Source organism: Clarias gariepinus, chromosome 20 (genome assembly GCF_024256425.1).
Source record: "Clarias gariepinus isolate MV-2021 ecotype Netherlands chromosome 20, CGAR_prim_01v2, whole genome shotgun sequence".
NCBI lineage: Eukaryota > Metazoa > Chordata > Actinopteri > Siluriformes > Clariidae > Clarias > Clarias gariepinus.
The window spans coordinates 1,941,375-1,960,667 of record NC_071119.1 but is presented as its reverse complement, the minus strand read 5'-3'; the positions used below and the strand labels follow the sequence as shown (position 1 = coordinate 1,960,667).

The window sequence follows — 19,293 nt, the reverse complement described above, 5'->3', positions numbered from 1 at the left end:
GACACCCCCAATCCCACCACCTGAGACATAGCAGAGACAAAGCAAGCATAACCAGACACACAAAAAAAAAACAAATAAATCCAATATCGTAACACACTCACACACACACACCAGTTTTAACGCGAGTGATTAAAGTTTATAGTGTAAAATAGAAAGTTGTCTTACACAGAACCCCCCATCCCCCCCTTCCTTCTCTCCTCTCTACAGCCACAATTATTTTTAAAGGTGTGTGTAAGTTTGCGTTATTTTTACTTTTACTTTATCTTTTGTTTGAATTATTTTTATGTGAATATTTTTGGGTTGTGGAATGAATTGTTGGAGTTTCTATTATTTCTTGTGGGGGAAATTCACCTTAATATACAAGCGTTTTTATATACAAGCACACTTCTGGACCGCCTTACGCTCACAATCCAAGGTTCCACTGCAGTTAAATAATTAGCATGCTTAGCATCTTCCAACTAGTGTTTTGGATTTGTGCTGTGCATTCTAACACACCCTGCATCACATAGCCCTGATTTCTCACTTTTACTTTAAATTAGTTTCTTAGGTGATTCAGTGTGAGATGTGAACAAAAACTGTCACATGGGGTTTATTAGTTCAAAGGGGACAACATGTGGATAATGGAAGTAATATTGAAATTAAGTGGAATTCTAGGGGCTGGCAAAGTGAGAAGAAACTTTCAAGTAAAACTTTAAGAGACCAATGCAACTAGGGTGAGTTGTCCCCTTGGTAAGAACACAAATTAAATTCAATTTTATTTTATTTGTATAGCGCTTTTAACAATTGACATTGTTGCAAAGCAGCTTCACACAATCAAAATAATTATTTAAGTTTGTATAAAATGTGAATGTGTATGAATCAAAATGATTTCCGATCAGCAAGCCGAGGACGACGGCAACAGTGGCAAGGAAAAACTCCCTGAGATGGTAATAGGAAGAAACCTTGAGAGGAACCAGACTCAACAGGGAACCCATCCTCATTTGGGTGAAAATGGATAGCAGGAATTGATCTGCATAATACTATGTGAGACTGGAAGTTCAGTATAACAGGAGAGGTGTTAAATTAAATGGAGTCCAGTTTGTTCCTGTAGGCTCAGGTGGACTGTAGGAAATTCCAGTCCTGAACTACTGAGCGACTGAAGTCACAGGTCTTCAGAGAACAGCTGTCTGCATCAGTCGAGGACAGGACTGTCTTCGTGGAAAAGTAAAAGCATCCCCAGTCACCACCCGCATCCCAGGCAGACCACACGGGCCTCCATGCGACGAGATCTCCAACCAGAAGCAGGACTCCGGATAAGTTAGACAGGTCCAAAGGGCAGAGGAGGTCTGGATCACTGGCAGGTCAGGAGCGACATGTATAGCTTGACAGAGAGATAGGTAGAGGAAAAAGGAGAGAGGGAGAGAGAGAGGAGAAAGCAGAAGAGAAGAGAGCAAGAGAGATGGAAAGATGGCAGTTAGGTATGGTCACAGTTGAACAATGTATAATGTGAATGTATATTTAGTGTAGTGTGCAAGCAGGGATAAATATGACAGCATAACTAAAAGGGAGAACCAGAAGGAAACACAGACATGAGGGCTCCTGAGATGTAAAGCAACCAATTACCTCAACTTCAACAAACCTGATCAATGAGAGTGGGGAAGACAGCATCTAAACATACCAGTTCACCTAATACTCTATGTCCATGGTTCCCAAGATCTGCTCCTTTACCCAAGTTGTTTACTGTATTTGGCTATTCCATACCTTTGGGGCTTTGTAAGAAAAAGCTCTGTCCTCTGCTGTAGTTTTTAATAATATGTGGTACTGACAAGCAGCCTGCATCCTTTGATCAAAGTAGGCGTGGCGGATTGTAAAACACTAGCAGTTCACTCAGACACTGCGGATCGAGACCATTTAATGCTTTATACGTCAATAGTAGTATTTTAAAATCGATGCGAAATTTCACAGGAAGCCTATGCAATGTGAATAAGATAGGGGTGATGTGCTCGTATCTTCTGGTTCAGGTAAGGACTGTCGCTGCTGCATTCTGGACTAGCTGAAGCTTGTTTATGCACCTAGCTGAACAACCAGAAAGTAAGGCGTTACAATAATCCAACCTAGAGGTAATAAAAGCATAAACTAGTTGCTCTGCATCATTTGGTGACATTATATTTCTTATCCTGGCAATATTTCTGAGGTGAAAGAATGCTTTTCTGGTAATATTATCTACATGTGCTTTAAATGAAAGGCTGGAATCTATAATTACACCAAGGTCTTTAACTGTTGCACTTGATGGAATGGAAAGGCCATTTAAAATGATAGTGTGATCAGAAAGAACTTCTGTCTTATCAGGATTAAACAGAAGGAAATTAATTAACATCTAATCTTTTATGTCCTGCACACATTGCTCAACTTTAGGAAACTGTTTTTTCTCACCTGGTTTTGCTGAAATGTATAATTGTGTGTCATCAGCATAACAGTGAAAACTAATACCATGTTTACGAATTATGTTACCCAGAGGAAGCATGTAAAGAGAAAAAGCAGTGGTCCTAAAACTGAACTCTGTGGAACACCAAACTCCACTTGAAAACATGAGGAATGGTCACCATCTAAATCTACAAATTGATAACGATCAGTCAAATAGAATCTAAGCCATAAGAGGGCCATTCCCTTAAATCCTACTACATTTTCTCATCTGTGAAGAAAAATCCCATGATCAATAGTGTCAAAAGCTGCACTGAGGTGAGGTGTTACTCGACCTCAGTGCAGCTTTTGACACTATTGATCATTTACAAGAACAGTTAATTACTTTCAACAGGGGTTCTGTTATTAGTGGAACTAGCTGTTAGAGAAAATGTGTCGGTATAGGTTCTAATTCACAGGTTGACGATTTTGAAGAGGAGATGAGTGAAATTAGTTTTCTCGCTTCAAGGGGAGTAACGTATTCTAGGTTCTAATGTGATGTGATTCATTTATCATCTGTATCACTTAAATTGTCTGATTTCAAAGCCTGAATTTATGCCTAATATTTATGATTTTGTTATTGAAAAGTTCATGATATCCTCACTACTGTATGTTAATACAGGTAACGAACAAATAACAAACAAATTTCTGCTTAATCACCTCAGTCTATACTGTAAACCCTAATGCTTAAAGTAATTAAACTTATTGAGCACTGTTAAATAATTACAATTAGTTTACATTTAGTAACTGTCACCTTAAAGTTCCACCCACTTAAAATCTTTTAGACTAGCGATTTTGTGTCTGACATCATCAGAGCAATAGGGCACTGGTGGCGCAGGTGTTTCGCCTGCCATGCAAAAGGCCCAGGTTCTATTCCTGACCACTGGATGAAGCGCCTGTCCCAAGCCCAGATAAAATGGGAGGGTTGTGTCAGGAAGGGAATCTGGCGTAAAACCTGTGCCAAGTTTGTGTGCGGACCAGATTGTCTGCTGTAGCGACCCATTGCCAGGAGCAGCTGAAACACCAACAATAATTTATTTGATTTGCAACAACTTAAAAAAAAATTATAATAATTGCAATTAAATAGTATGAGTTAGGCTACTCAATAATGCAAGTAAAAAACTATACAAAATTAGATACAAAAAAAGAAAAATACATTTGGAATCTTCGTCTACATTTTCTGTTGCATGTATAGAATTAGTTTCAGCTGAAACTCATGATCAATAGTGTTGGGGTACTTATGTAGTGATAATTAGTTTTTGCCAAATCACTAAAACTAACAATGGACTATGAGAGGTGGTTGGAAGGTGTTATTCATTTATTTATTTTCTACAAGGGCACTAACTACACAGGCCAAACTGTTACCTTCTTGTAATGTTATAAAAATTCTAAATATAAACAAACAAAATACAGCTTTTTTTTTCTCAGAGGTAAACGGAAAAGTGAAGCTGTTCAGCTATTTAGTGTCACTATGTCATAAACAGTGAAACAACGTTGACTCATCGCTGTGCTTGTTGTAACTGAAAAAAATGCTGCAACTGCTTCAAAGTCTTTCCACTCCGTGACCGCTGAAATCCGACACGACACTACGTTAGGCTACGTCTTAACTCATTTGCATACAGACGGTGATTAAATGTTTACTGAGGGCTCAGGGGAGGTGTGTGTGTGTGTGTGTGTGTGTGTGCATGGGCGTACTTCTTGTACTTTTAAAACAATTCTAAATATAAACAAACTAAATACAGCTTAATACACCGCGGCCAAGTGAACCACGTTCCCGCCGATTAGGCGTGGTCCGTTGCCTAGCAACACTGAACGAAAAGAGGCATAATCGTGGTGTTTGCTTTGGTTAGGACATAGCATAGTTTATTATCTGCTGTGGTAGATCTGATTTATTCAAATTCAATATTGTTTTAGCGATAATTTCATGGAAGTGAGTTCAGAACTAAATCGCTGCTCCTGCTCCATCCGAGACGTTCAGAAGCTTCAAATAGAATGAACAAACTAATAAATTTTCTTAAAATGTTATAAAATTAAGTAGAGCCTTCCTTTTTGTTATAGTACGAAGCCCCTAGATGGACAAAGGAGGAGAAAAAATGGCAGAAAAATGTCATGCCAAAAACTTTGGGTTATAATGCAAAACATGACTTGTTTTTTCTCCTGCCGTTTTTTTCCCTCTTTCTTTGTCCCCTTAGAGACTCTGTAGTAGGTTTTCTCAGTTGAATATGAAAAAAAATATACTGCTGATTATCAACGAGGGAATGAGTGGCGCATTGTCCAAGTGCAAGTTGATCTTGGAGCTAAACTATTTGCTTTGGGTGGAAGCGCCATCTAGCGATCATTGTGTGACAGCAGCAGCTTCCTATTTAAAACAATAGGCGGTCAAATGACAGCTGAACCGCGTTATAAGTAGGTGACACTGGCGCGGCGCTAAGATAAGTGTTTAACTTAATCTTTTGTCCAATACACCTTTCCCCTTAATACACAGCTTCTCCACAGTCTGGCACAGAAATGACTCCACATACATAGAATGAATCATTTGGAGAATTTATAAAGATAAATGGTGAGGTGTTAAGTGTTTGCTCTGAATGACTGATCGAGGACGTGACCTAGGAAGGATAGTTGGAGATGTTTGGAAAGCCCATGCAGATGTCTGAGGCTCTGCCTGAGAAGGCACATAAGATCTTACAATATTGCCCTTATACGACAACAAGGTGACACAATCTGTGATTATTATTTCTTGATTTATTTGTTTTCATTATTTTGTAATGTAGGACAATAAGGTATTATGATATACACAAACCTTTATTAGCTTTAACAATTTCTTTGGTATAATTAATCTGCAAATTATTACAATGATTTAAACAATAAATAATAAGAGCACAAAGTTTAGGCACCAAGCATTTAAATTACACACATCAGATGGTCACGAATTATAATTTTTTGTTCTATGTTAAAGAATGTTAAGTGTTAAAAACAATGCAAAAAAAAATAATGCACACATGGTTAATAAATAATTCAAAAATCAGGTAATAAATGAGATACAAAATGAAGTAACACCTTCTCAACATCTCTCAGTTATGACCTCTGAATAGGTACTAAAGTCAAAGTGCTGAGGTCGCTTTTTCTTTTTTGTCTTCTTCTGGAATGGCTGGATGTCCAAAGAGACATAAAACACATCAGAGCTTCCAGGCTGCAGTGGATAAAAAACACATCTGAGTGTTAGTGTTAGTGTTGTAAATGATGACAGTGTATAAGTATATAGTGCAGACAGTAGTGTTCTTTATTATCACCTCATCACGTGTCAGAGTCATCGTTTTGTCACAACCTGTGAGATCATCTTTAACATCTGTGGTGAAAGACATAACACCATCTTAAACATGTAGTCAAACAATTTGCCAAAAATTTTTTTAAACCTGTTGGTCTAAAGCCACGCTCCTTATTTAAGCTAAAATGTCTAAATTATAATTAAAGAGGTTTAGTGTGTGAGTACCTTTAGTGGTGTGTGTGCAGAGGCAGTACACACAGATAGAGGAGAGAAAAGAGGAGAGGAGAACACACACAGCACACACACTGAACACCAGCTTCAAACTAACACCGTGCTCTGATACACACGGCTTACACACACTGCCAGAGCATTCTGTTAAAGAACAAAGATACACACAATGTAAAAAAACTTATTGTAATTTTTTTATCTATAAAATACCATTAAATGAAAGAAAGCATCACTAAACACACCTACCAAGAGAGAGTCGAGTAAGTCTGTTTCCATAGTAGTACACCTCGCTATAGGTTATGCCGCTGCTGTTGTTCTTTATTTTATTTCCATGCAGAGCGCAGTAGTACAGACCCAGATCTGATTCTGTGACGTTCTTAATCAACAGATCGTGTGCTTTGGTGGACGCATTAAACACAAACGAGTGAAAAAGAAAAGTGCCGCTCATAATATCTTTAGCTGATATGTTAAAGCGAGGATGATCTTTCTCTGAACAGTTTCTAAACCACATCGGATATAATCCACTTTCCTCAACACAGTCGGAGTAGAGAGTGACGTCGTCTCCTCGTCTGACTCTCATCTCCACTTCTGCTCCAGAGATCCTCTTCTGACTGGAGAACACAACACCTGTAACACCACATCACACTTTACATTACACTGAGGAGGGTGTACAAACTTCTACACACCCTCACACACCTGTAACACCCCATCACACTTTACATTACACTGAGGAGGGTGTACAAACTTCTACACACCCTCACACACCTGTAACACCCCATCACACTTTACATTACACTGAGGAGGGTGTACAAACTTCTACACAAGCTGACAGTAAGTGTGAAGAGTTTATAAAGTGTGTAAAAGTGAAATGTGACTTACACACGAGAGCGATGAGAGCGACTCTTGATGTCTCCATCTCAGACACTGGTGCTGAGCGGCTCGTGCTGCTGAAGCTCTTTCATGCGCGCGTGGGTTCTTGAATCTGATTGGTCCACCTCAGTGGAACGTTTCTCTCTAACAGCTCATTGGCGGTTAAACTGTGATGCTTCATGATTTCAAATGAACCCTTTGATGTAGACAAAATCTTCCACATGATTGGGCAGAGCCAGTGGAACATTTATGTTTGTCACCTTGGGGGTCGTAAAGACAGGTTTGTGGCTAAGACATGAATTTTCCGTTAAAAACAAAAAGCAACTACAGCAGTTTAAATCTTTCTGCAGTGTAATACTTCATAATTTAAAATGCAATATATTCTCTCATATGATGTAAAATTGCTGAGTCATGGTCAATACTGTACCTGACTCTGTCCCAAGTGTCTGAGGAATAAACGTTTAAAAGTGTATAAGTGAGTGAGCTGATGTCTCAGGGCCTGACTGTGGGTTTCCTGTTTCAGAAGTTGTTTTCAGAAGACAGCTCGTCCATGTGCATCTGTTCAGCTCATTTTTCAGTGTATTGTTTGTATACTGTCCTGTTGACTACTGCACTGTTAGCTGATGTATATTTTGCTAGATCTTGCAGCCCAGTTCCACTGTTTCTCGTTTATTCTGTTGAAGTTAAGGCATGGACGGATTCTTAGAAATCACAGTATCTAATAATAAGGTCATTATCATGACATTTACATTTATATTTTGGCATTTGACAGACACTTATATTCAGTGCTTATAATTTTCCATCTTTAGAGAGATCCTTATGCCTTATAAGATTTGGATCTTATAAGGACACTTTTGAGTCCATTGTTGATGCACAGCATAAGTGAAATGGAAAATTCATCATAAAATTCCTCCAGTGCCATATGCCTCCTGAAAAAATGCAGCTAAGCGGCTTCTGTGAAACCCCGAAGACTGCAAATCATAACAATCTTATAAACGCCTGTAATGGGTTCGACCCTTGGTGGCATGGGTGGCACCACAGACACACAGACACGAGACAAGAAAAAAAGATAATTTTATTGAGGGAAAAAGGAAAAGGAAAGGGTTAAAAGAGGGAGGCAGCCTGGACTTTGATTTTAAAATGCAGAGAACACCAGAGGTCCATTAATGTTAATTATTGCCACCTGGCCCGACCTGGCGGCCCTGCCCCCTTTGCACACCTGCAAAAGAGGTTGCCACCTACATAGGGAGCCTATGTAGGGAGCCAACGGAGTGAGCGAGGAGCGATACTGTCACGCCATGACAACGCTATAGTATGTAGAGGACAATCACAGGCATGACTGAGACACTGTCAGAGAGCTAACACATGGCAATCACACAAGATCCTAAAGAGAAATGGCATAAAACAGTTTGCAAAAGGTCCAGGTTGGAGCACGTGAGTGCAGCACCAAGAGTTTCAAGAGTATCTGTCCAGAAATAAGCAAGAGGAACATGAAGCACAAGCACGAGTTTTGTAATGTTTATTAATGAAAATTTTAATAGACAGTCAATCTAATGATGCAATCTAATCTATTCATATCTATTGACGTATCTTCAGCATCTCCTCTGTGTCTTCTCAGTGTCTCCTCAGCATTTCCTTAGCAACTCCCTAGTGTTTCCTCAGCGACTCTCAGTTATGACCTCTAAATACGTGCTGAAATCTTTTTCTTCTTTTTTGTTTTCTTCTTGAGGTTCTGGATCTCCAGTGAGGTGTAACAAACCTCATCTTCTCCGTCCTGCAGTGGTAAAAAACATTATTAGAATTCATTTGTTCCCTTTCAAAGGCTACACTCGATGCTGCGTGAAAACGCAACATCTTTTCGTGTTGCCGGTTGTGAAGCATGTGTGTATCAAATTTGTACCAACAATTTGCATGTGTGTACCAAATTTTGCCCTTTATAACCTCGGTCAGGTGACATTATCTGATGAGACGCACCTGCAGGTTAGAAATAGGAGTAAACCGAAAACATTCCTCAGATCTTGTGTCTTCATGACAGCCTAGTTGTGTTATGCGTGTCTATGTTTGATTAAAGTGGCTCGCATTCCTGGGGCTTACACGTGAATCTGGCAGGTGTGCGTGAGACGGATTCCCCTCCTTTCTCTCGCACCCTTGCAGAGTCGGGAAATTCCTCTGTCCGCTCTCAAGCGTGCCCTGGTGCTTCTTGTGAATGGGCAGGGATAGAAATACTCTCTCGCTTCCGCTGAGATGAAAATAGCCTCCAAGCACTTGACATTAGAAGGCAGGTTCTGTCGGGTGGCCGGGGGGGCAGAGCCTCAACGACACTCTCTCCCTTTTCTTAGCAATCTCCATGATGAGTTAACCCTTTCATGGAGTAAGCTGTATTCATCCCGTGTTTTCGTGCCATCAACTTATTTATTTATTTAAATATAGTTAATGTGGAAGCGCGGGGTTATATGATGACGCCCAGATAGAAGAGATGGTTCCAGGCTATCTTTCTCCTGGGACATAATTTTCCCTGAAAAGCTAACACTTCCTTTCAAGCTGTGTAGACTTTCATCTTACCTGGAGGGAAAAGATTTTCAGGCAGCAGGTCAGGTTGGTGCTCCATTGTACACCATGGTGGTTTCGCAGGCCTACCAGGCTGACCTGCTGAGAGACCTGAGCACTGGCGGGGTTCTTGAAGATAGGGCGTTCTGGAATTACGCCGGGCCACAGACTTGTCCCTTCGTGCAACAAAGCAGACGGCTCGTGCTATCAGCCTTTTTATGGCGACGATCGTTTCTGCGGAGAGACACTTGTGGCTGAATCTCAGGAGCATCAAGGATAAGGATCATGCATTCCTCCTTAATGCTCCCATCTCGCCTTCCGGCCTGTTTGGCAATGTCGTTAGTTTGGTCACCACTAGGCCCATGAGGCAATTATCTGAACAAGCCTTCGGGAAAATTCCTTCCCCGCCGTGCTCAAGAGTCGGGACTGTCAGCCATGTTTCCTGTCATGTTTCAGGATGCTGAACATCTAACATCCCCCCCGTTTAACCCAGCTGCCAAGACTTTTGCCCCTTTCAGAGAAACTGTCAGCGTGGAAGCTACTGCCAAGTATATCTCCTTGGGTACTAAGCAGTGTAGAGAGGAGCTACAGGATTCAGTTCTCACATCACACACCGCATTTCAACGGCGGGGTCTCCACTTCCGTTAAACCGGAAAGGGCGCATCTGCTGACAGAAGGTGCTGAGAAAAGGGGCCATAGAACATGTTCCCCTACCAGACAGAGAGTCAGTCGGTATTTTTTGGTTCCCAAGAGGAACGGGGGGCTGTGTCCAATTTTTACATTTTCACAATCCTACCAAGCGATTGATTTGTGACAATTGATGTGAAGGATGCTTACTTTTATATAGAAATATTCGCACAACACAGGAGGTTTCTGAGGTTTGCTTTTGGGGGCGAAGCTTACCAGTATCGGGTCCTTCCATTTGGTCTAGCTCTCTCACCCTCACGACTGGCTGGCCCAGTCTCAGTAGCTAGCGCTTCGACATCAGGATGTCGTCCTAGCTCATCTTTGTTTCTTAGGAGTTTGTTTTTCTCCCGCTCGTGTCAAATCCATTTTCAACACCCTCAAGGAAATCAAGCTAGACCAGAAAGTGACTGTTTATCACTTTCAGAGATCTTAGCTTTCATGGCAGCTGCATCCACGGTGATACCTTTGGGCCTTCTGCACATGAGAGCATCTCAGTTGTGGCTCGAACCAGGGGATTTCACTCGAGGGCTAATCCCCAATAAGGGTTACGCGCAAGGGGCTTCGTACCCTTTCTATGTCGTTCAGACCCCAGTTTCTGACTCTGGGTCCCACTCTAAGTCCGTCTTGTCGTCGCAAAATGCTAACGACAGATGCTTCCCTCACAGGCTGGGGTGCGGTCTTAGATGACCGTCCAGCCCAAGGGAGCTGGAGAGGTCATCTTCCCGCGCGGCACATCAATTGCTTTGAAATGATGGCTCTATTTCTGTCCCTAAAGCATTTCCTCCAGCAGTTGAGAGGCTACCATGTCCTAGTGCAGGTGGACAACACTACAGTCTCATATATTAATCGCCAGGGCGGACTGCGCTCGTGCCGCCTGAATGAGCTAGCGCACCAGGTTCTGCTTTGGGCACAGGACAAGTTCCTGTCCCTCAGGGCGATTTACCTTCCAGGGCATATGAATGTGGGAGCAGATGTGCTGTCCATTTAAGTTCTGACACACGGTGAATGCTATGCTGGTAATATTATCTACATGAGCTTCAAATGAAAGGCTGGAATCTATAATCACACCGAGGTCTTTACTGTTGCACTTGATGGAACAGAAAGGCCATCTAAAGTTACAGAGTGATCTAGAATCTTACTTCTAGCTGTATGCGGTCCTATGACTAGAACTTCTGTCTTATCTGGATTCAGCAGAAGAAAGTTAATTAGCATCCAATTTCCCATGTCCTGCACACATTGCTCAATGTAGTAAGCTGGTTTATCTCATTAGCTTTTGCTAAGACATATAACTGTGTGTCGTCAGCATAACAGGGAAAACTAATACCATGCTTACAGATTATGTTGCCCAGAGGAAGCATGTAAAGGGAAAAAAGCAGTGGGCCAAAAACTGAACCCTGTGGAACACCAAACTCCACTAGTGAACATTCAGAATAATCACCATTTAAGTCTCCATACTGATACCGATAGGTCAAATAGGATCTGAGCCAGGGGAGGGCTGTACCCTTAGTTCCTACTACATTTTCTAATCTGTGAAGAGAATACTATGATCAATGGTGTCAAAAAATGCACTGAGGTCGAGTAATACAAGCATGGTTACACAACCCTGATCAGAGGCCAATAGGAGGTCATTTACTACTTTAACGAGTGCTGTCTCTGTGCAGTAATGAGGCCTAAATCCTGACTGATACAGTTTATGTATGCCATTTCTATGTAGATATGAGCATAGCTACTATCTTTTCCAGAGTCTTAGAGATAAAGGGGAGGTTTGATATTGGCCTGTAATTGCACAGCTGACAGGGGTCAAGGTCAGTTTTCTTAATAATCAGTTTAATAACTGCTAATTTAAAAGATTTTGGAACATACCCAATGCTGAGTGAAGAATAAATTATTCTCAACAGGGGTTCTGTTATTGCTGGTACTAATTGTTTAAGAAAATGTGTCGGTACAGGATCTAATGTACAGGTTGATTAATTTGCAGAAGAGATGAGTGAAATTAGTTAATTCTCTTCAAGGGGAGTAAAGTATTCTAAGTTCCGATCTGACATGGCTAGTTTAACATCTGCATAACTTACATTGTTTGATTTCAAAGCCTCAATTTTATACAAAGTTGGTAACTGATGTGAATGTATTGTTTAGTACGATAGCGCGGGGCTGTGCGTACGTTATTACTATGACACACTTGAATTGAGACAAGATAGTGATCTGATATAACTTCAGACAATGGACTTGTAAATAAATTTCTTATACTTAATCCGAAGAATATTATTAAATCTAAAATGTGACCTGCTTTATGAGTGGGTCCTACTACACACTGATTTACTCCCACTGAGTCCAGTATGGACATAAATGCTTTACGCACAGGGTCTTCTGGATTCTCAAAAGGAATATTAAAATATCCAGCAATTAACGCCTTGTCTACAAAAATGACAAGGTTTGAGAGGAAATCTGCAAATTCACTACAAAATTCAGAGTACGGCCCTGGAGGTCTGTAAATGACAATTAGTGGAATCAACTGAGCTGACTTAATATTTGTAGCTACACTTGTTATGTTACTATAGAGAACTTCAAACGCATGTAGTAACAATGCGGTTACCACTCTCTGACTCTTTCAGCTCCCCTGGGTCTGGACACCTTGGCCAGTATGTGGCTTAGAATATGCCTTTAGCTTTGCTCCCGGGAGTCTTGGCGAGGGTCGTCAACAGGGTTTGGCCTCTTACTGATAGTGCCCCATGAGTGGACCAGAGTTTGGTTCTTAGATCTAATATCTCTCCTTGACGGCTCACCGTCGGTGATTCCAGTGAGGAGGGATCTTCTGTCTCAGGCGCAGGGGACAATATTTTATCCTTGGCCCGAGCTTTGGAACCTTCACATTTGGCTCCTGAACGGGACCAACTAAGTCAAACTGGTCTTCTAGCCAGCGTAATTGACACTATTCTTAGTGCTAGGGCTCCCTCCACTAGGAGAGCTTATGCCCAAAAAGGCAATGTATTTGAAAGTTGGTGCATGACGAAGCAGGTAGACCCAGTCCACTGCCGAATTGTTTCAGTGCTGGAGTTTCTGCAGGATATGTTGTCCTCGGGCTTGTGCCCTAGTACTCTCAGGACGTACGTAGCCGCTATTTCAGTCTGCCACGTTCTGATTGATTGGGTTACTGTGAGAAAGCACCCTTTAGTTTAGATTTATCTATCATGCTCGAAGGTCTAATTAACACCTCTTTCGAACCACTAGTGTCAGTGCCTGTCAGGTTTCTGACCCTTAAGATGTTTTTTTTGATGGCCATTATCTCTCTGAAGAGGAGAGCACGCATTGTCAGTCTCCCCACCTTGCCTAGACTTTGCCCCTGGGCTAGTCAGGACCATTTTGCATCCTCACCAGAACTATCTTTCGAAAGTTCCATTCTCAATCATGCACCCTGTTGTTCTTAAAGCCTTCTGTCCTCCGCCTTTTACAGCTCCGGAGCAGGAGAAACTTCACTTACTGTGTCCAGTACGTGCTCTTCAGATTTACGTCCACTGCACCAGCCAGTGGCGTAAGTCAGAGCCTCTTTTGATATGCTATGGAGGCCGCAACCAGGGGGTGGCCACTACTACACAGACCCTGTCACACTGGGTGAGCGATGCTATTGCCCTCTTCTATGAGGCGCGTGGGCTCACTTCGCCTCTAGGAATTAGCACCAGGGGGATCGCCTCATCTATTGCGCTGGCAAGAGGTATTTCCCTGCAGCAAGTGTGTGACGCGGCAGGTTGTTCCTCTCACACACATTTGTTAGATTTTATAGTTTAGATGTTCATGCTACTCCAGGCTCGCAGGTCCTCGAGTCAGCCTTCCAGAGGTAGGTCTGAGATCCCCTTGTCTATTGTGCGCACACGCAACACAAGCCTGGAGGTCCAGACACTTGCAGTGCGGCGGCGTTGGTATTCTCGTTCCTATAGCATTTTCACGCAGCATCGAGTGTAGCCTATGAAAGGGAACGTCTCGGGTTACTTTGCTGTATCCCTGTTCCCTGAACAGGCGGGAACGAGTACTGCGCTCCAATGCCGCACTGTCTGCGTGACCGGACGTCCCTTCAGACAAAATCGATCTGAGCAATGTTTCCGGTTTACTCCTATTTATAACCTGCAGGTGCGTCTCATCAGATGACGTTACCTGGCCGAGGTTATATAAGCCAAAATTTGGTGATTTTCCTATAGCGTTTTCACGCAGCATCTTGTTACCGGCTTTTCAAGGAACAGGGTAACAGCAAAGTAACCCAAGACGTTTCTGTAAAACTCCTAAAACACATCTGTACATTCAGATGTTTAGACAGATTATTCATTCCTTGTGTGTGTCGTTACCTCATCTTGTCTCTGAGTCTTCCTTTACTCACTTCCTGCTCTGCTTTCTCTTGTAAATTCACTCCATTGTGTCCATCAGAGTCCATTGTTGACACACAGCTTAAATGAAATGGAAAATTCCCCATAAAATTCCCCAGTGCCATAAGCATCTTCAGTGAAAACCTGAGGTCAACTGAGGTCAAGCTTAAGTAATTGAGAGGACCGCGGAGAACAGAAAATGGGCAGAACTCCCTTAGGCAACTCACGGGTACCGGACACGATTAATACTGTGGAATACAAATCCTACAATCACTCCTGCTCATGGTGCTGAAGCTTTATCATGTGCTTGTGTGATTTTTAACCTGAACGGTCGACATCACTGGAATGTTTTTCTCTTGCTCTAACTCTAATAGCTCATTGGTTGCAGTTAAATGTGTGACATTAATATGAATAGGAGATGGAGAAACGTTTCTGGTCTTTACAGTCAGGTGTTGTGAGTAAGTGGGAGAGGGAGTGGTTAATGTGATTATATTAAATGTAGTTATTTAAGACATTGAAGAACATTTAAGTGAGTCTATGTGGCTCGGTGTGTGTTCAGCTATTCCAAGATCAGTGTATCTGTTATACATGGCTTTGCTCATATGACTTCTACCATGATCAGTAACTAAAGATACACAGGAAGTGGCTTTAACTGTCAGGGCCTGAGACAACATGAGATAGATTTCCTGTGTGTATGTACAGAGGTGTGTGTGTGTGTGTGTGTGTGTGTGTGTGTGTGTGTGTGTGTGTGTGTGTGTGTGTGTTTTGTAGTTCAGTGGTTCTCAGAAACTGCAAAGTGCTGATTGAACTTTAGAAGAGAAATTAGGAGATTGTTGCGAGTCTCCGCTGCCGCTTCTTCATAATTTCTTTTGTCTCGTGGACTCTGAGTCAGCTGTTTTAGAGCGACTTTAACAAGCTGGGATTTGGGGTCAACACCAGGAACATGAGGTAGAGTTTCCTATAGTCTGGCTGGAAGTTAATGTGAGAACAGGGTTGAGCACACAACCCCGATTAAAACTGTTGGTTACAGGGTACGGCTCAGAAGGATCACTCAGGTGGCTTAATTGACCAGTCATTCCTTTGTGAAGGGCAAAGAGAACTGACTCCAACACATCTCTGTATCGCTCCACATCACTGTGGCTTCTGCAATGTAAAGCTGATAGATCAGAAAATAAAGATTCACAGGAAGTGGTTTTAGCTGCCAGAGCCTGAGAGAACATGATATAGATTTCCTGTGTGCATGTACAGAGGTGTGTGTGTGTGTGTGTGTGTGTGTGTGTGTGTGTGTGTGTGTGTGTGTGTGTGTGTGTGTGTCGTGGCTGTCTGTTTCTAAGAAACTGAAAGATACTTTGGTTCTTTACATTCAAGAGCTGACCGTCTCTAACCACACACGTTTCCATCCCGCCCCCCCCCCTGAACCTGAAGTGGTAAATTGTTTAGCAGTCAGGTGGTAGCTCCAGTTCCAGTTCCTGTAGACACCATCTGTTCTCTCTGTGTGTTTCTGAAGCTCTTCACTCACCAGCACCACATCATCTAGTTTAAAATTAGACCCTGGATCAGTTTTACAGAAATGAGATCAACAATTACAGTGTGTGTGTGTGTGTGTGTGTGTGTGTGTGTGTGTGTGTGTGTGTGTGTGTGTGTGTGCTGAGCTGCAGGGCCTTACTGTGGGTTTCCTCTGTTAAAGTTCAAACATTCTTGAGGTTTTAAACACATAGGAGAGATCACCACTTTAAGATGTGAACTTTTCTTCTCTTCTTTTTTTCTTCTCTTCTTTAATCTCTCTCTCTCTCTCTCTCTTTCTCTTTGTGACACTCATTTTCTCTCCCTGTCTCTCACTACACCTGTCTCTCCTGAGCTGCCAGTGATCCAGACCCCCTCTGCCCTCTGACTCGTCTTGGTGTCCCGCTCCTGGTTGAAGATCTCGTCACATGGACGCCCCGTGTGGTCTGTCTGGGATGCGTCTGGTGACTGGGAACGTTTTTACTTTCCTTTACGGTCCTGTACTCTGTTCTGATGCAGACAGCTATTCTCTGAGGACTTGTGACTTCAGTCACTCGATAGTTCTGGACTGGAGTTTCTTACAGTCTACCTGAGCCTCCTAACACACAGTATGAGTGCAGATCAATCCCTGCTCTCTGTTTTCACCCAGATGAGGATGGGTTCCCTGTTGAGTCTGGTTCCTCTCAAGGTTTCTTCCTATTACTATCTCAGGCTTGTTCAATTTTCTTCACAGGCATGACTGGGACACTGTCAGAGAGCTAACACATGGCAATCACACTAGATCCTAAAGAGAAATGTCAAAAAACCGATTGCAAAAGTCCAGGTTGGAGCAGATAAGTCTAGCATCAGTATCAGGAGCATCTGACCAGAAATAAGCAAGAGGAACATGAAGCACAAGATACAATTCAAACAAGTTTTGTAATGTTTATTAATGAAGATTTTAATAGACAGTTCATCTAATGATGCATCTGTGACTTCATATCTATTCACGTACGCCAGCATCTCCTCTGTGTCTCCTCTGTGTCTCCTCAGCGTCTCTCAGTTCTGACCTCTGAATATGTGCTGAAATCAGAATCCTGTACGGTCTGAATCTTCTTCTTCTTCTTCTTTGTCGTCTTCTTCTTGAGGTTCTGGATCTCCAGTGATGCGTAACAAACCTCATCTTCTCCGACCTGCAGCAGGAAAAACATTATTAGAATTAATTTGTTTCTGTAAAACTCCTAAAACACACCTGTACATACAGATGTTTAGACAGATTAGCCGTTCCTTGTGTGTGTCGTTACCTCATCGTGTCTCGGAGTCTTCCTTTCCTCACCTCCTGCTCTGATTTCTGCTGTAAATAAAACAATGTTCATCTTTAAGCCGCAGTCGAGCAATCTGTCTAAACCCACTGCCTTAATATAACTCCTACATGATCAATAGGGGGGCGGAGCCTCCTGAACAGACAGGTGTCTCTGTTACAAACAAAAATTTATATTGTTTTTAATGCTGAGACAGTGTTAGTGATGAGAGCGAGTGTGTGAGTACCTTTAGTGGTGTGTGTGCAGAGGTAGTACACACAGATGGAGGAGAGGAGTGAGGAGAGGAGAACACACACAGCACACACACTCAACACCAGCGTCCAGCTCATGTTTGGCTCTGATACACACGGCTCACACACACCGGGGCAGGGTGCTGATGAGAAACACACACACACACACACACACACACACACACACACACACACACACACACACACACACACACAAAGGAGATGAATGAAATGAACAGTATTTGCTAGTTATACAAAAAACATTTCTTTTTATACAGAAATGCAACATAAATCAGGACAGCAGATGTAAATAGTTTGAAACAAAATCACAGTTCTTTTGATTTGGAAACAGAATTAATTTCTGACTCTCTGTTACAGCTCTGCATTAGAACTTCTTCTCCTATTGCTATTCTTTTAATTTGAACATATAAAAATAAAGTATTGTCAAATAATTACTGGAATTTATAGGCACGATTTACACACCTAGGACAAGACAGACAAGACCAGACGTAAAATTTTAACCAAAGGGTCTTGGATCTTAAAAAAAAAAAGGCTTAATGCATTTAATAAAATATATGTTTTACTTTTGACCAACAGTTGGAAAATAAATAAATTATTAAATATTCTTACCGAGTAGAGAGAGTCGAGTGGATTTGTTTCCATAACGATACACGTCACTGCTGATTATGGTGCCATTTTTATCCTTTGAAATGATTTTTTCATGTATAGCGCAGTAGTACAGACCCTGATCTGACTCTGTCACGTTCTTAATCAACAGACTATGTGTGCTGGTGGACTCATTAAACATAAGAGAGTAACGTGTGAAAGCACCGGCTCTTGTCTCAGTAACTCTCCAATCTGTAGTTGAGATCATTAATCGAGGATGATCTTTCTCTGAACAGTTTCTAAACCACACTGTATTTAATCCACTTTTCCAAACACAGTCGGAGTAGAGAGTGACGTCGTCTCCTCGTCTGACTCTCATCTCCACTTCTGCTCCAGAGATCCTCTTCTGACTGGAGAACACAACACCTGTAACACCACATCACACTTTACATTACACTGAGGAGGGTGTACAAACTTCTACACACCCTCACACACCTACACCACATCACACATTACATTACACTGAAGAGGGTGTACAAACTTCTACACAAGCTGACAGTAAGTGTGAAGAGTTTATAAAGTGTGTAAAAGTGAAATGTGACTTACACACGAGAGCGATGAGAGCGACTCTTGATGTCTCCATCTCAGACACTGGTGCTGAGCGGCTCGTGCTGCTGAAGCTCTTTCATGCGCGCGTGTGTTCTTTAATCTGATTGGTCCACCTCAGTGGGACGTTTCTCTCCTGCTCTCTATTGGCTTATTGCTTGCGGTTAAAGTATCATGTGAAGACGAGCGGAAGGTGAACAAACCCTCGTCTGTGTTTTTTTTCTTAGGTTTGACACGATTATGACGGTGAGACTTTAGTATATATATATATACAGTATATACAGATATAAATGGTCACATGGGGTTCAGCAAGAAAATTAAATTGTATGTTACACAATATTCATCTTCGTTTTGTTTGTTTTTTTCTTTTTAAATAAGCAATAAGTGAATGCACCCTGATTTTTTTTTCCACTGACCTTGACATTTCAGCCTCTATGAAATAAAGCTGATCCTAAATGAGTTGCAAAGGGTCGACAGGAAGCCTTCTAAAGTGCGAAGCTTCCTGTGTGTGTGTGTGTGTGTGTGTGTGTGTGTGTGTGTGTGTGTGTTCACATGTGTGCTTCTCTAAGTTGACCATATTCAACCGCAAATGTTTCTGTGTGTGTCAGACTCAGAGCGTGTACTGGTTTACATCCTTACTGGCTGACCTTTGACCTTTA

General features: G+C 42.0%; 2 protein-coding genes across 5 annotated transcripts in view; both read right to left on the bottom strand.

Moving 5' to 3' along the window:
- Positions 1-6,911, bottom strand: part of LOC128508750 (uncharacterized) — a 134,872-nt gene extending 127,961 nt beyond the window's left edge. Inside the window, exons 1-5 of one of the 4 annotated variants that reach the window (XM_053480221.1) lie at positions 6,812-6,911; positions 6,179-6,559; positions 5,930-6,076; positions 5,730-5,785; positions 5,267-5,651 (exon numbers count right to left, since the gene is read on the bottom strand). In XM_053480221.1, coding sequence (XP_053336196.1) covers positions 5,616-5,651; positions 5,730-5,785; positions 5,930-6,076; positions 6,179-6,559; positions 6,812-6,848 — 657 coding nt within the window. In that variant the 5' untranslated portion in view covers positions 6,849-6,911 and the 3' untranslated portion in view covers positions 5,267-5,615. Of the gene's footprint in view, positions 1-5,266; positions 5,652-5,729; positions 5,786-5,852; positions 6,077-6,178; positions 6,560-6,811 lie in introns of those variants that run through there. The other 3 variants (XM_053480220.1, XM_053480223.1, XM_053480222.1) reach the window with 3 other exon arrangements.
- Positions 6,912-16,919: 10,008 nt separating this feature from the next.
- LOC128508212 (uncharacterized) lies at positions 16,920-18,691 on the bottom strand. The gene is made up of 5 exons (XM_053479436.1): positions 18,635-18,691; positions 18,053-18,454; positions 17,419-17,565; positions 17,175-17,224; positions 16,920-17,063 (listed from the first exon to the last, which is right to left on the bottom strand). The coding sequence occupies exons 1-5, from the start codon at positions 18,669-18,671 to the stop codon at positions 16,920-16,922; spliced, it is 780 nt and encodes a 259-aa protein (XP_053335411.1). The 5' UTR covers positions 18,672-18,691.
- Positions 18,692-19,293: the final 602 nt, after the last annotated feature.

Excerpts from the sequence above, each read along its gene's own strand:
- LOC128508212 (XM_053479436.1), bottom strand. The coding sequence starts at position 18,671 with ATGGAGACATCAAGAGTCGCTCTCATCGCTCTCGTGT. Across the intron at positions 18,455-18,634 it reads CGCTCTCATCGCTCTCGTGT|GTGTTGTGTTCTCCAGTCAG; the intron begins GTAAGTCACATT and ends GTGGTGTTACAG. Across the intron at positions 17,064-17,174 it reads AGACTCCGAGACACGATGAG|GTCGGAGAAGATGAGGTTTG; the intron begins GTAACGACACAC and ends TTCCTGCTGCAG.